Source organism: Rhodotorula toruloides (genome assembly GCF_000320785.1).
Source record: "Rhodotorula toruloides NP11 unplaced genomic scaffold Scaffold20, whole genome shotgun sequence".
In the NCBI taxonomy this organism is placed as follows: Eukaryota; Fungi; Basidiomycota; class Microbotryomycetes; order Sporidiobolales; family Sporidiobolaceae; genus Rhodotorula; species Rhodotorula toruloides.
In genome coordinates this window covers 81,211-95,348 of record NW_015622980.1, presented here as the reverse complement: position 1 = coordinate 95,348, position 14,138 = coordinate 81,211, and the positions used below count along the sequence as shown (strand labels likewise).

At 61.6% G+C, this 14,138-nt stretch overlaps 5 protein-coding genes across 5 annotated transcripts in view; 3 read left to right on the top strand and 2 right to left on the bottom strand.

Moving 5' to 3' along the window:
• Positions 1-1,225, top strand: part of RHTO_03335 (Fps/Fes/Fer/CIP4-like and SAFF domain-containing protein) — a gene marked incomplete at both ends in the record, with an annotated part of 3,169 nt that extends 1,944 nt beyond the window's left edge. The window contains one exon of the mRNA XM_016417006.1: positions 1-1,225. This exon is cut by the window's left edge and continues 134 nt beyond it. Coding sequence (XP_016271535.1) covers positions 1-1,225 — 1,225 coding nt within the window.
• A 1,877-nt stretch (positions 1,226-3,102) lies between these two features.
• On the top strand, positions 3,103-6,520 carry RHTO_03334 (Rho guanine nucleotide exchange factor; the record flags this gene model as incomplete). Its single annotated transcript, XM_016417005.1, has 5 exons — positions 3,103-3,819; positions 3,874-4,738; positions 4,805-5,188; positions 5,256-5,974; positions 6,053-6,520. The coding sequence occupies 5 exons, from the start codon at positions 3,103-3,105 to the stop codon at positions 6,518-6,520; spliced, it is 3,153 nt and encodes a 1,050-aa protein (XP_016271534.1).
• Positions 6,521-6,742: 222 nt separating this feature from the next.
• On the bottom strand, positions 6,743-10,559 carry RHTO_03333 (histone-lysine N-methyltransferase SETD2; the record flags this gene model as incomplete). The annotated part of the gene is made up of 15 exons (XM_016417004.1): positions 6,743-7,084; positions 7,147-7,731; positions 7,795-7,977; positions 8,040-8,147; positions 8,206-8,313; positions 8,374-8,459; positions 8,518-8,621; positions 8,697-8,872; positions 8,932-9,055; positions 9,113-9,199; positions 9,261-9,375; positions 9,431-9,548; positions 9,614-10,118; positions 10,193-10,238; positions 10,343-10,559. 15 exons carry the CDS (start codon positions 10,557-10,559, stop codon positions 6,743-6,745), a joined length of 2,904 nt encoding a protein of 967 aa, XP_016271533.1.
• A 248-nt stretch (positions 10,560-10,807) lies between these two features.
• RHTO_03332 (DNA-directed RNA polymerase I subunit RPA49) lies at positions 10,808-12,388 on the top strand (the record flags this gene model as incomplete). The annotated part of the gene is made up of 4 exons (XM_016417003.1): positions 10,808-10,910; positions 10,977-11,169; positions 11,236-12,048; positions 12,208-12,388. The coding sequence occupies 4 exons, from the start codon at positions 10,808-10,810 to the stop codon at positions 12,386-12,388; spliced, it is 1,290 nt and encodes a 429-aa protein (XP_016271532.1).
• Positions 12,389-12,704: 316 nt separating this feature from the next.
• On the bottom strand, positions 12,705-14,053 carry RHTO_03331 (urate oxidase; the record flags this gene model as incomplete). Its single annotated transcript, XM_016417002.1, has 7 exons — positions 12,705-12,766; positions 12,889-12,964; positions 13,023-13,538; positions 13,601-13,696; positions 13,751-13,811; positions 13,871-13,964; positions 14,029-14,053. The coding sequence occupies 7 exons, from the start codon at positions 14,051-14,053 to the stop codon at positions 12,705-12,707; spliced, it is 930 nt and encodes a 309-aa protein (XP_016271531.1).
• Between the last annotated feature and the right edge of the window lie 85 nt (positions 14,054-14,138).

Here is a 14,138-nt window from a genome sequence, read left to right as displayed (position 1 = left end):
GGCCCCCCCCCCCGCCGCTGCGGCGGGCGCAGGACTTGGTCGACGCGCGACAGCTCGGGGAAGGCGTGGGGAGGGAGGCGCGAGGAACACGGTCTACGGCGGTTCGGGCAGTTCGGGCGGACTGGCGACGCCGCCTGCGGCTGAGAGGCAGGACAGCACGATTTCAGAGGACGACGTCCCGCTCGCGACGGTGGTCCAGCAGAAGCACCGCCGCGAGGCTCCTCCCCCACCCGTCAACCGTGCTGCAGCTCACACGCCGAACGACTCCTCTGCAACGCTCTTACCGTCTCTCCCGACGAGCCCGGCATCATCCGGCTTCATCCCGCCCTCGCCTGCACCTGTTGCCGGTCGCGCCATGTCAGTCATGTCCGGCACGTCGTCAATGGGTCCAGCAGCAGCGCACGGCCGCCCCGACCCCTTCGCTGGCGTCACGAGTCCCGGCTTGCGCGCAAGCATCGTCGAGACGGTCAACGTCCTCCTCAAGAATGGCGAGGTCACCCGCGTGCTCGTCACAGGCGAAGTCGGCTTGTCGTACCGCCCGTCTTCGTCGTTGCCCGGTGGACAGCTCAAGCTCCGCCTCACCGGACTCGATGGACTGGAGAAGACCGCGCCAAACCCTTCCCTTCTCTCGACCGCGGGCGCAGGCGAATTCGCCGTGTCGCCCTCGCTCGCAGCGCACAACGGCACGACCGTCACCGCGTTCAAGTATCAGGTCTCGCTTTCACCGACTTCCTCGTCGGCGCTTGTCCCCCTTCATGTCAAGCCAACTTGGCGGTGCGAGCCTGGTCTCGCTCGAGCGATCGTCACCTACTCCGCCAACGCTTCGTCCACCCTCTTCTCTGCCTCTTCGTCGTCTTCGCCCTTCGGAGAAGACGACAACTCGACTACGAGCGCGCGCCTCGAGGACGTCAAGCTCGACCTCGTCCTCGCCTCCGGCTCCGCAACCTCGTTCCAGGCCAAGCCGCCCTCCGGCACGCTCACCAACTCGAACCGGACGCTTTCGTTCTCGCTCGGATCGGTCGACGCCGCGAACGGCGGCGAGCAGAAGATCCTCGCGTCGATTCAGACGGAGGGCGCGGCCGCGGCTCAACCTGGGCCTATCAGCGTCAGCTGGGTCGTCCGAGGTCGGACTGTCGGTAACGTCGGCGTCGAGGTCGTCGAGGGAGGAGAGGCGATCGAGGAGGTCCGGAGGGAGACGGTGAGCGGGAAGTACTTGGCGGCGTGAGGGAGCGTCTCGCTCATTCTCCTCAAGATACCCTTATCTCTTTGACAACTGAAATATGTGCATCTCTCATGGTCCTCTCGCGGTCCTGGAAGGAAGGCGGTTTGCTCGAGTTCTTCGGAGAAGGCTGAGCGAAATTGCACGAGTCCCTTCGCTCGCTGCGGGAGGGCACAGGTCGCAGTCTTTCAGTTGCTGTCGCACTATTCGACTACGAAACGTTCCGCCGTGAGCACGAGGCCCACGTCGCTCGCTCTCCTCGACCTTCCTCTCCTCCCTTCGTTCTACTCACACTCCGCTCCTCTGCTTGCTTCGGTTGCTAAGTCTAGCTTTGTCGACGGATCACCCAGCTGGCGTACTCGGCTCCCGCTCAGCCTCTCCGTCCCAACTCCACTGTCTTCCTTCCTCCAACCGCCCAACCTTGTCGACTCGCTTGCAAGCTGCGCCGGGTCGCGCGAACAGGTCGCGGGCTGCTTGAAAGACAATTGGGACGCTGCGACACCCGTAGCTGAGCCTGGCGGCCTCCTGCTGGCTTCAGCGCACCTTGGGACCTGCCAAACTGATGAGGGCAAACGGTTCGGCACGGCGGTGTCATGGAGTGTTGTCGGCGGCGTCCAGGCGATTAAAGGAGCTCGTTGAACCAGATGAAACTGCGGCAGATCCAGACGAAGGGCAATGTGTGGATGTCGAGGGGCTCAGGCTGGAGTGGGCAGCGGTCGGCCGCTTGATCACGCTTCCTCTGCTTCCTGCTTCTCCTCCTTCGAGCTGGCACAAACAGGTATGCTACCGAGGCGCGCGTCGCACAGAGAAGTCAAGACCCGCCTGGCTTGGAGTGAGCACTGATCCTCGTCCCGCGTCTTCCGCTCGTTGCGGTCCCGACCTGGCTTCTCGTTGACCCGCCTTTCGCTACAGTGACCGCTATGGCTGAAGTGACCAAGCTACCAGGTGTCGCCGAGGAAAGTGCTTCGGGTGCGCCTTTCTCCCGTGTCCTCCGATGTCACCCCACCCCGACCTTCGTGGCTACCTCGCCGTCTTCCTCATCAGCAGATGCCTCCGCGCCTTCGACCCTTCTTCTGGAGCAGCAACAGCGCGCCGCTCAAGTCAAGAAGCTGTTCCGCCAAGCGAGGGATGGCATGCTCTCGCTGGACGACCTCGAGGAACACATCTCCGCGCTTCTTGAACAAGTGGACAAGCGGGAAATGGAGCTCGTCGAGGAGAACGTATCTCTCGCATCGAAAGTCTCCTCAAACCAGGGCCTGCTGGATGAGTTGGAGAAGGCTTTGACGAAGAGGAGGAGACAGTTGGTCCTTCTCCACCCACCCTCTCAAGCGCATCGCTGAGGGGTTTCGTCGTACTCCTCAGGATGTCTTCCCTGACCTGAACGCCTGAACAGCTCATATATAGATGTAAACAGGTGAGCCGAACTCTCTCTCTTCTCCTTCTCCTCTCCCGCTCACCTCTCGCTCCTCCTCCTCAAACCGCAGACTGCCGTTCCACCCGAGCATCCAGAAGTCCCCTTGCAAACGCTCTTCAGTCGGCGCTCTAGCTTGCCGCTGTGCGGCCTCGTCTCGTGCCCGACATCCTCATCACCCGCTCAGGCCGCTCGGAACTCTCGGCAAGACGCATCGCAGGTGAAGCAGACGGTGAGAGCCGTTGTCTGAGGTCGTGTACGTTCGACGAGCAGGGAGAACCGGTGCGTCCCAGTGCTCTGTGTGTGCGGGGAGGCAGAGAGGACGCTGGGGTGCAGTCTTCTCGAAGGGGACGACTCGGCCATCTGGAGCTGGAGGCGGGTGCAACGCAGCAGATGCTGGCAGCGAATATACGCAACAGAAGCTGACAAGCGTTTGTCCGCAAGCAGGTCTTTCGCCCGCCCAACCTGCAACATGCCTCTCGACACAACCAAATTCTCGACCATGACGCCTCTCCCGGTTTTTCCAGTCTCCGACGACTACCTCAGCAAGCACGCCTCCCCTCCGCCAGCCGTCCTTTTCCCCTCATCTCCCGCACCGCCAGACGAGCCAACCTTCATTCCCTTCCCGACTCGCTCAAAATCTCCGCCCGCGCGTTCCTCCCGTCTTTCAGTCGCGTCAAACTCCTCGACCAAGCGAGACTCGACTCTGATCTCCGGCCCTCGCCCTCCGTTCCTTCGCCAACGGCAGACTTCGCTGCCAGCTAGTCTCGTCGCCTCGCGGCACTACTCCTTTGCTGGCAACTTGGCATCAGGCGCCAACAGGTTCAGCGTCGCGAGCTTCTCGAGCTGCGAGAGTGTGGCGGAGGAGGAAGATATGGGCGAGCGGACGAACGGCGGTCAGGCAGGAAAAGCGGTCGCGACCGGGCAATCCGCCTCATCGCCCGCCTCTCGAAGATCGTCGATATCTTCGAAGAGATACTCCGTCTCGCCTCTGGAGGGCCAGTACCAGTCTTTCGCATCGGCGTCTGTCTCTGCGGAAGCGCTGGGCCAGCCGAACAAATCGTCCGTCTCCAAGGACACCAACGCTGCGCCCGTTGTAGCGAAGCGGAATGAGCGACGGTGGAGAATTGCGGAGGAGCTGCGGGATACGGAGAAGGGCTACGTTGCCGTGCTTGAAGAAGTCGACGAGGTGAGCCTCTCTCGGACTCAATTCTGGCGACAACTGACTGAATTGCCCTTGCAGCTCTACTACCAACCGCTTCTCTCCGCTCTCCCAATTGACGACCCGCTCTCGCGACGAAGCTCGAAGCGGTACTCGGCGATGTCGGCCGGCTCAACACCGTCTCATTCGCCTCGACAGTCGATCGACTTCCATTCCCCGTCCCCCGCACAACCTCCTTCTCGCACAAGGACTTCCACAGCCAACTCCCTCCCTCTCGATGATAAGACAAGCTCGTCCGCCTCGCCGCCGCAGTCCATCCTCAGCCGACGCGAAATCAACGAGATCTTCTCGAACTTCGCCGACGTCCTTAACCTCTCGCGCTTCATGCTTGCCACGCTCGAGGAAGCGATCCCTCCTCGACCATCCCAACCTGTCCCTCTCGTTCCAGCGCGCGAGTCGACGACGACCTCGTCAACCACGTCCCGCTCGGCGCCGGATCAAACGACTACTGCGTCACTATCGACAAGCGTCGGGTCGGAAGCGTCATCGCCGGGCGAAGGAGCTCTCGGTAATCAACCTCGACAGCGAACGCTGTCAACCCGGAGCGACGTCCCTCGCCGCCGCCGACAACCCGCTCCCCCTCTCGCACTTGGCAAAGCCCTTCTCCCCGTTCTTCCATTCCTCAAGCAGTACTCGCTCTTCTGCGCCAACTACGGTTCCGCCCTCTCACGCCTCGCACGCCTCGAACAGTCGACGATCTGGCGGGAATTTGTCGCGAAGCAGGAAAAGCTGCAGGCGGGCAAGATCGGGTTAGCAGGGCTGCTGCTCGGTATCGTACAGCGAGTGCCGCGGTATCGACTGCTGCTGCAAGAGCTGGTCGAATACACGGACGACGACCACCCGGACGCAACTGATCTCGAGGCTGCGTTCGCTTTGGTCGACCAAGGTGAGCTTCTAACTCACTCGCTCGCTTGAAGTCGTTCTTACGCCAATAGCTGACCGTATCATACAGTCGCCACTCACCTTGACGCGCAGATTGCCTCTCACACCCATTCCCTCGAACTTCTCGACCTCCAGCGCTCCTTCCACACCCTCCCCTTCACCCTCATCGAGCCGGGCAGACGCCTGCTCAAATCTGGCCTGGTCATCAAGATCGCCAACTCGGGCAAGGAGGAGAAGCGACGTTTCTTCCTCTTCTCCGACATCTTGATCGAGGCGACGCAGGAAGACGACTGGTCCGCCTTTGCGAGCGCGTCTGGCTCCACGTTCACCTTCCGACATCGGTTCGAGCTGGACGATGTGACGGTCGTCGCTAACGACGAGACTAGCGTGGACGGAGTGACGAAGTACGGCATCGAGGTGCTATCGTCTCAGCAGTCCTTTCTCGCCTTCGCCGGTGCGTCCGTATCTCTTCGCTCGTCCCGGACATCTCTTCGCTCCTGACGAGCTGTCTGATTCTGCAGAGTCCGGCAGCGAACGAGATCTCTGGCTGGAAAGTCTCCGAGGCGCCAAAGCGCAGCTCATGAGCGACCGGACGACCCTCCAACGCACGAACAGCCTCAACAGGGCTCCTTCCAGACGTGCAGATCCTCGCAGTGACCGCCGCATCTCGCTACCGCCGGCAGCCTCGCCGACTCCGTTCGCTCTTAACCCGTCTTCCCTCTCTCACCTCGTCGTACCTGCGCGCCAAATCTCGCTTCCGCCCGCACTCGGCTACATTCCTCCGACGCCGAACGAGGAACTCGACAAGCAGCTCGCGGTGGACGAACAGCAGATCTCGCATTCTCCCCTTTCTTCGCCAACTCTCCCGCCTGCACCGGCATATCCATCGTTCCCGCGACAGTCGTCGGCGCCAGCTTTCGGATCTTCTGCGCTGGCCACTTCCACCACGCCGTCGGCGTCACCGCAAGCTCCTGGGAGACCTTCCCTCAGTCGTGCTCGTCGTTGGTCAGAAGCGCCGTCCATCGCCTTGCAAGCACTTTCCTCCGCCCTCGCGCTCGACCCGCTAGCCGACGCTGACGGCATCGAGTATCCCGTCGTTGACGAATACCGCGCGCCTGTCTGGGTCCCGGACTCAAAGGCTTCACGCTGTATGAACTGCCGGACGCCTTTCGGTCTGTGGCGGCGCAAGCATCACTGCCGTCTCTGCGGCAACATCGTGTGCTTTGCATGCTCGAACAAGGTGCGCACTACTTTCGCTCGTCCCGCTCAGCACTTTAAGCGGTCTGGGAAGGCCATTCCTGACTTCGCTTGTTGGCAGTACTTCCTCATTCCCGCAACGCTACTCTCTGGCTCGTCCGGCGCACCTGACAGTCTCGCTGAGCCGGACCGCCTCGCCCGCTCCTGCGATACGTGCTACGACTCCCTCTTCCTCCCTTCTTCTCCCTCCGCCTCGACCCTTTCACGCTCCTCTCGCCTTCTCGCCTCTCGCCCTGCGCCCGCCGACCCCGAGATTGCCAAGCTTCCGCCTACGATCCGAGTGCGCAGCGAGACGGGCAGAGGGCGGGTGCTCGGTGCTTGGGACGCGGCAGGCGGCGGCGGCGGAACCTGGAAGGGGACGTGGTCGAAGAGACGGGTCGGTGAGGTCGATTGGGCAGCTTTGAGGGACACGGACGGAGCGGGAAGTGAGCCGGTACAGGTGCCAGCGAGGAAGAGCAGGGCGAGAAGGGAGAGCGTGGTGGACAAGTTGCGCGGGCTGCTCGCTCGAGGCGGTGTGGAGGCGACATAGAACAGTGCGTGGCAACCACAGCGTGCATTTTAGAAAACGACCGGAAGAGGAATTGGCCAACGGAGAGTCTGTGCGGGCGCGGGAGGAAGGGAGGTACTTTGGACTCGAGCGAGAGCGTCAACACCGCAACTCCTGCGAAGCGTTTGCGAATGCGATAGTTGCGACAGCATAGAAGAGAGAGAAGCGAGAGTATGCAAAAGAGCGGGAAGAGCTACAGACGCCTCAGCTGCGAGGAAGAGGCGGAGTGCCAGGAGAAGTCCCGCTCTGCGCGCCGTTCCCGTTCGAGTGACCGTTCGTCTGCGGTAGCGCGAAGGGCATGTCGACGTCGGCGGGCGTCAAAGCGGGTTTGGGCGTGCCGGAGGCTTCAGGTCGTTTGGGCGTTTGCGAGCTTGAGGAGGACGAGGGCGGCCGCGCCGAGCTCGACTTGCGGCGCTCGAGGAGCTTCTTGACCCAGTCCTTGACAAACGACTTGACCTTGGACTCCTTCTCCGGCGCGAGCGAGTCGTACGCTTCAGACTCATACGAGGGGCGCTTCTTCTCCTTCTCGATGAGGATCTCGGTGACCTGCCGAAATCGCAAGAACCGGTTAGTTCGAGCACAGCAACAGTCATGGACAGCCCACGCACCTCGCGCGCACGCTTCTTGAACGTCTCCGAGTCGAAATGCGCCTTGTACTTGCTCATCGTGGCGACGACGACGTTCGAGAAGAGGCCCATGACGCGCTTGTCCTTCTGCTGCCTGACCTTCTCCTCCTTCTCCCTCTTGCGCTGCTCCTCCTTCTCGCGCGCTGCCGCCTCCCGCGCAGCCTTCTCCTCCGCAACTCGCCGTTCCTCCGCCTCCTTCGCCTCCTGCGCCGCACGCTCAGCCTGCGCAATCAGCTCGTTCGCATCGAGCGGTGCGGCATAGCGCGGAGCGACGGCGTGAGATCGTGCAGGCTGATACGGGATCTCGCGCTGCATCTCGCCCGTGTGAACGTTGCGGAAGACGTAGGCGTCGAGCTGGCGCTCCCACTGCGGTTCCCATCCCTCGGGCAACTTGCCCTTGTACGGTGGCGGACGAGCGAGGCTGAGATTATTGTTGGCGGTCGGCATGACGAAGCGTGGCCGCTCATCCTCCGCCTTGCTCGCCTCGTGCTCGATCCGCGCACGCTTGGCGATCTGCTCAAGGTCGAACGTCGACGAGCGCTTGCGTTCGGGGTCTTCGATGCCGTCCTGCGCATCAACCAATATCAGCGATCGGGCAGGAAGCGAAGCGGGAGACACAACGCGACGCACAGTCATCGCCTTCGGGATCCGATACCCGAGCTGCAAGTCTCCCCAAGCCGTGAGCAAGTCGCCCGCAAGCGTCTTGACCTTGTCGTCCTCGACTGCGAGACACTTCTGGACGTTCTCCTCGATCTTGGACGACTCGATCTTGTTGCGAGTTTGCAGCTTCCAGCGCGAGAGGATCTCGAGGTCCTGTCTCGACCGAGCGCAGCGTCAGCTTGGAGCTCCGGAAAAGGGTTGGAGCGCGCACGTACGAGCGTGATGACGTGAATGTCGGAAGGGTACTCGCGCAAGACATTGTTCATCAAGTTGAGACCGTGCAAGCGCATCAAGTTCCGCTGCACCTCGTCGTCCGTCGTCATCTGCGCACGCAGTCATCGTCAGCGTGCCCTCGCGTTACTGAGCATAGCCGGAACGCACCGCAACACGTTGTAGGAGCTTCTCGAGAATCCGCCTCGTCTGGAGCGCTTGACGAATCGCAGCCGAGACCTTCGGGACCTCCTCGAGCTGGACAGGATGCAGTGTGGGCTGCGGATGGCGAAGGGTGAGTGGAAGTCGCAGCGTTGTAGAACGAAAGGAGGAGCGCACCGTAAAGTCCTCGTCCAGCTTCTTGCCCTTCTTCTTCTTTGACCCCTTGAGACCGAGCGCCTCGACTTCCTCCGTGATACCGAGAGCTGCTCACAACCTTGTCAGCTACCTCGAAAATCGAAGGCGCGAGGGAGAGGAGCGCACCGTCGATGTAGAGATCGTCCATTCCGCCGAGGTCGGTCTGCGTCTTGCCACCGATGTAGCCGACGCAGTTCGGTTCGCCGCAGTAGCATTCTTGCGCGACGTGTCTGTGCATCAAGGGCTCCACTCTCGATCAGCTCGCAGCCCGAACGACCGGCTCGCCGACGAGCGGACGGACGCACCCATAGCGATCAACGTTGTAGTTGAACGTCAGCTCCTCGTGCATCTTGATATCGCGCTTCGTGAAGATCCCCATGCGCATCTTACGACCGACAGTCCATTTGGCGACGACGCAATTGGGGTTGCAAGAGTGGTTGAGGAAGCGACCCTTTCCGCCTTTCTTCGTCGCGTCGATGAACTGCGCCGCACTCGCTCGTTAGCTTAGTTTGAGGGTGGATGAGGAGGGAGGAGACGCACGACGTCGCGGTCGAGAGCCATAAAGTAGAAGTGCTTGATGCCCTCGTTCGCGTACTCTTTCATCTTGCGCTGGAAAGGCTGGGGACCGATGACCTCGCCGACGTACTCGTAGACGAACGTGTCTCTGCGAAGCACGGCCCGTCAGCCTGGTGCAGGTGGAGAGGGGAGAAAGGCGACGCACGCTGAGATGTCTGCTCCAGCCCGCACTCCGAACCCCTTCTTCTCCGTCTGCACAATCTCGATCGGCGCGTACTGCCTCTTCTGGAACCTGTCGCGCACGTTTGGCCATCAGTCCTGCTCCGGAATCGAGTTGAGGGAAACGGACGAACCGCTGGTTCTGACAATGCCGCCCACACCGACAGTCGCCCATCAAGCACTCGATTTGCATCATCCTGTTGACGCAATTCGAGTGTTCTCCGCACGCTTCGTCCGCATCCGGTTCGCCTGGTCTCCGTTCGCAAAGTCAGCTCAGCTCAAGTGAGCGCGGGACTCGACGCACGAGTCGAGGTGTTCCAGCTGCAATCGCAGCGCGAAGCGTCGGGATCGTAGTACGGCACGTCTCCGAGCGCCTTGCTGTAGTACGTGCACCCCTCGAGCTCGGTATACGTCTTGGCCGCCTGCGTACCCACAAAAGCAGTCAGTTTCGCCATCGCGACCGTGTCGGAGCAAGCGAAAGACGCACATCTTCCTCCGCCAGCGGCAAGTGCCCAATCAGCTGCGGCTCGACTTCAACCTTCTTCTTCTTGCCCTTTCCCCGTCCCCGTCCCGGCTTGACCACCTCCTCCTCCTCCTCATCGCCTTCCCCGCTCCCGCTCCCACTGCGCGCAGGCGTCGACCCTCCCGACCCAGACGCAGCCGGCGAGAAAGCCTGTTTCCGATCAATCTCGTCGACAGAAGCCGAGGTGCTCGCAAAAGGATAGGGCGGGGGGAGAGACGGTTTCCGGTCGCCGTTCGCCGAGGGAGTCGACCCTTCGCGCTTGTGAGGTGATGGAGAGCGAGTTGAAGCTGAGGCTGAGGCGGTCAACATGCTTGAGAGCGAGGGCTTGCGGTCGAGGTTGGCGAGCGGGGCGTTCGGGGCGGAGGCGGCGAAAATGGTCAAGTCGTCGATAGGCTCCGCTTCGGCTTTCACGGCGCTCGAAGAGGGGAATGGAGGTGCTGGAGCGTCTGCTGTGGGTGTCGGAAGCGCGCTGCGTGGGTGGCGGCAAGTCATCAGGTCGGCTGCTCCGAGACGGGGGTCAACAGGTCAGCGAGCAGGACTCACGGGACAGACTCCGACTTAACACCGTCCAGCTCTTGCATGTCGGCGTCTGTACGGTAGTCGAAGCAAGCCGCGCGAGCAGTGAGCGAATCAGCACATGTGCGATGTCGAGCGAGACGAGAGCGCAATCCTGAAGCGAGACGACAAACGCACCAGGGAGCGAACCGACAGGCTCGGCATGTAGCTTGCCATTCGCAGAGCCATACTCGCGCGCGTTTGCCTGGCCGGACAGCGTTTCCCCTGCCTGCTGCATCGGTGCGTCCATGTCGACCGGCATTCCCTCCTTCATAACTGCACCCGGTGTAGCGCTGCGAGCGCCTGGAGACTGTGGAGTCGGATAGTAGGGAGACACGGGGGCAGGCGAGACCATCAGAGCGCTGCGAGGGCGAGTTGGTCGCTGTGTGTCGGGATGTGAGTGGGTGAGGAGGAGAAGCGGGTCCGATCGAGGCGGTTTGAAGGGAGCGCACGGTGTTTGGCGTGTTGGAGTAGCCTGTACACGCACTGTCCACGCTGTCCCGCCCCTTGTCAGCCCACTTTGCGGTCGACGGCGAGTCTATGCGTCGCTTGCACAGCTCGAGCAAGTCCTCGACCTGAACAACTCGCTCTCCCACGCTCACAATGGCTGATTCGGCTGCGAGGAAGAGGCAGAAGGGCTTGCAGGGCCAGGCTATCGAGGTACAGCTTGCCGCCAACCCCGCCAACGCTCCTCAACCCGCTCTCGGTGCGCGCTCCTTTTCCTCGCTCAAACCGGCCACACCTCGCTGACACGCCTCTCGTGGGAATGCAGCTCTGTTCCCCTCGGCCCAACCACCCTCAAAGACGCCGTACACGCTCTACACAAAGTCGGGAGAGGTCACGGGAGGCGACGGCAGGAAGCGCCAGCAGGCGGTCCTCGCGGCCGAGACGGACGACGTCGAGTTTGAGAGTCGGAACCAGCTTGGAGTGGACGAGCATGGCGAGGGAGAGGGATACTCAGTCCAGTGAGTTCAGGCAGGAGTGTTGTGGGCGTGAACGGACCGAATTGACCTCGTCCTTTGCTTTCGCAGGTACATGCTCGGCGTCCGCAACCCCCGCACCAACATCCTGACCCTTCACGCCGCACCCCTGCACACCTTCACCCCGACCGTCAAATCGCTCAAGTCCGCTCCCGCCTCGCAATCCGCCGCACAGCTCATCGCCGCTCAACGCGCCGCGCTCGGCTCGACGTTCGGTACGAAGAAGGCTATCAAGCAGTTGCGCGCACAGGAGCGTAACAAGTTGAACGAGACGTCGTTCGGCGTCGGATCGGAAGTCGCGGGATTGAAGGATCACCTGACGTTGTCGATTCAGGCGGCGGCGGGCAACCTCCCTTCGATGCAGACCATCGAGGACGAGGCGAATGAGAAGCGACCCATCCCGCCGTACAACAAGGACGCCAAGTCGCCTGGCGAAGTGTACGACATGGACGCTGTCGTCTCCCAAGCCGAACTCAACGCCGTCCCCCTCGGAGACTTGATCTCTGCGCCCGACTTCAAGGCTCGGCGTGACATGTTGCCCTACCGCCGCTCGGATTTCATCTCGACAAAGATGCGCCAACTCCTCCCTTCTCGCGCATCGGCAGAGGGAAACGTCCCGAACCCCTCGAAGCGCGACCGCGGACGCCTCCGCCTCGTCGTGCACCTCTCGCACCTCTTCCAGTTCCGCAATACGGCTCGACCAGGCCAACTTATCGACCGGACGAAACTGGTCGAGAGGCTGGGTAATCCGTCGAATGCGGTTGTGGATGCGTTGCTTGAGCGGTACACGGAGAAGGTGAAGGGCGGAGCGGGAGGAGAGGACGCGAGGAAGGTCACGACGACGATGGAGCTTAAGCTCTTGACGTACATGCTTGTCGTGGCGCTCAGACTTGACGGATGGAGTACCGACGTCGACACCATGGCCAACGATCTCGGAATGGGCACGAAGCGGCGAGTCCCCTGCCTCCTCTCCTCTTCATCCTTCCCTTACAAGGGGCGCTGACGCGGACCACTCGCTCACAGCGTCGGCGAACTCTTCCGCTCCCTCGGCTGCCAACTGATCGCCCCGTCCGCCGCCGACCGCGAGAAACTCGTCGCGACAGGCCGCGCATCGAGTGCTGCCGAAGCCGCGAAGAGCAAGAAGGCGACGCTCAAGGTTCCGCTGCAGTTCCCGAAGGAGAGGAAGGGGCAGCCCAAGCGATGAGAGCGCGAGGAGCGGGGTGGAGAGGCACAGAGCGGCGAGATGGTATGCGATGTACGCTTGTAACGCTGGCGTTTCAACCGAACTACAGTGCGAGAGAAGGGCGCCCAGCTCGAGGCTGACTTGAGCCTGCCTCTCTCTCGCCGAATCGGTCTCGCGGACTGCCTCGCTCCTCTCTTCCGCTTTACCCGCAGTCGCGGGCTGCTGGATACGCACACAATGCAAGAAGTCCACTCAACCAAATCTAACAGCTACAGATCCCAGGACAATCGACAGAGACTAGGGGGGGAGGATGGGCGAGATGGCTTCGGAGAGGTGTCTAGAGCTTGGCCTTCGGCTCGCGAGTGACGAGACCGATGATGTGGCCGCTCGGGGCATCGACTGCGTGGGTAGAGGCGAGTGGAGGGACAGAAGGGAAAGAGAGAACGGAGGAAGGAGCGACGGAGACAATGCAAACAGAGTCAGCCGATGTGACGCAGGATCTGGCTATGCCCTTGACGTACCAGGAGTGAAGACCTCTGCGTCCTTCGGGTCCGTGTTCTTGAGCTTGAAGAAGGAGAGGTCGGGCGCGATGTAGTGCTGCGTCGGCATTGGATCAGCGGCGGTTTCAGCGACAAGCTCGATGCGTGCAACTCACCTTGTTGGGCAACTCGTACTTGATGTCGCTGACCTCCTTGTTGTCGTTGAGGACCTTCTCGCACATGTTGTAAAGCGTCGCCTGCACGCTCGCCGAATTATGCGTCGCAAAGATTTCAAGCGTCGTATCGACGACCGACTTGTAGATCTTGTCAAAGTCGATGCCGAGCTTGGGGAGTGCGGAGATGGAGAGAGCAGAGGGAGAGATCGGGATCGTGTAGGTGCAGTCGACGGCGGTGGAGAAGATGCGGTCGTCGACGGGCTTGAGGGTCGTGTACTCGTCAAAGACGTAGCCTTCAAATGCCGACTCCGTCGTCTTGAGGCAGAGCAAGCCCGTGATGCCGCCCTGGCAAGTCGCGGTGAGAGCGTTCTTGCCCTTGGTCGCGTCGACGACGACCGAGACTGTTCGCTTCTCGTCGCCGTCGCGGACGAACGAGTGCTTGTGCGGCTGGCCGTTGACCTGGATGCGGCTCCACTTGAGCTGGACAATGTCGACCGAGCAGCGGTTCAGGTGGGCCTGTCGAGGCGAAAGTATCAGTCTCTCCCGCTTCAAACCGTAGTACCTGCTGCTCAACGCACGTATTTGGTGACAAAGTGGAGGCCGAGGTGCAGAGCGAAAGATTCGGGCTGGAGGACGTGAGGCGAGGTCTTTGCGAAGATGTTGACGGTGTTTTTCTGCGAGGGGGATGTCAGGAAAATATGCGGCACGTAGTAGCGATTAATACGAACGATCGAGTCCGTCGCCACGATGGGCGCATTGTCCGAGTGCGTCCACGCCCGAGCAACGTCGCTGCAAGGAGGAGAATCAGCGATCGTTGACCCGTTTTCCGAATGATGGAGGCGACGCACCCCTCCACCAAGCACCTGACGATGTACTCGACAAAGTCGTGCTTGCCGTCAGGGTGACGAACGATGCGGGAGACGCGAACAGCGGCCTTGCCGTCTGAAGGCGAAGTACAGCAGGTCAGCGCTTGGCAGGGTTCGGGAGGACGAGGAAGCACACGCACACTTTGCAACAGCGAGATGAACCATCCTGGCGACTAGTTGAGCAGTGAGGGGTGATGGAAGGGCGAAAGTCGAGATAGCGAGGAGAGGAGCGGAGGAAGAGCGGACGACG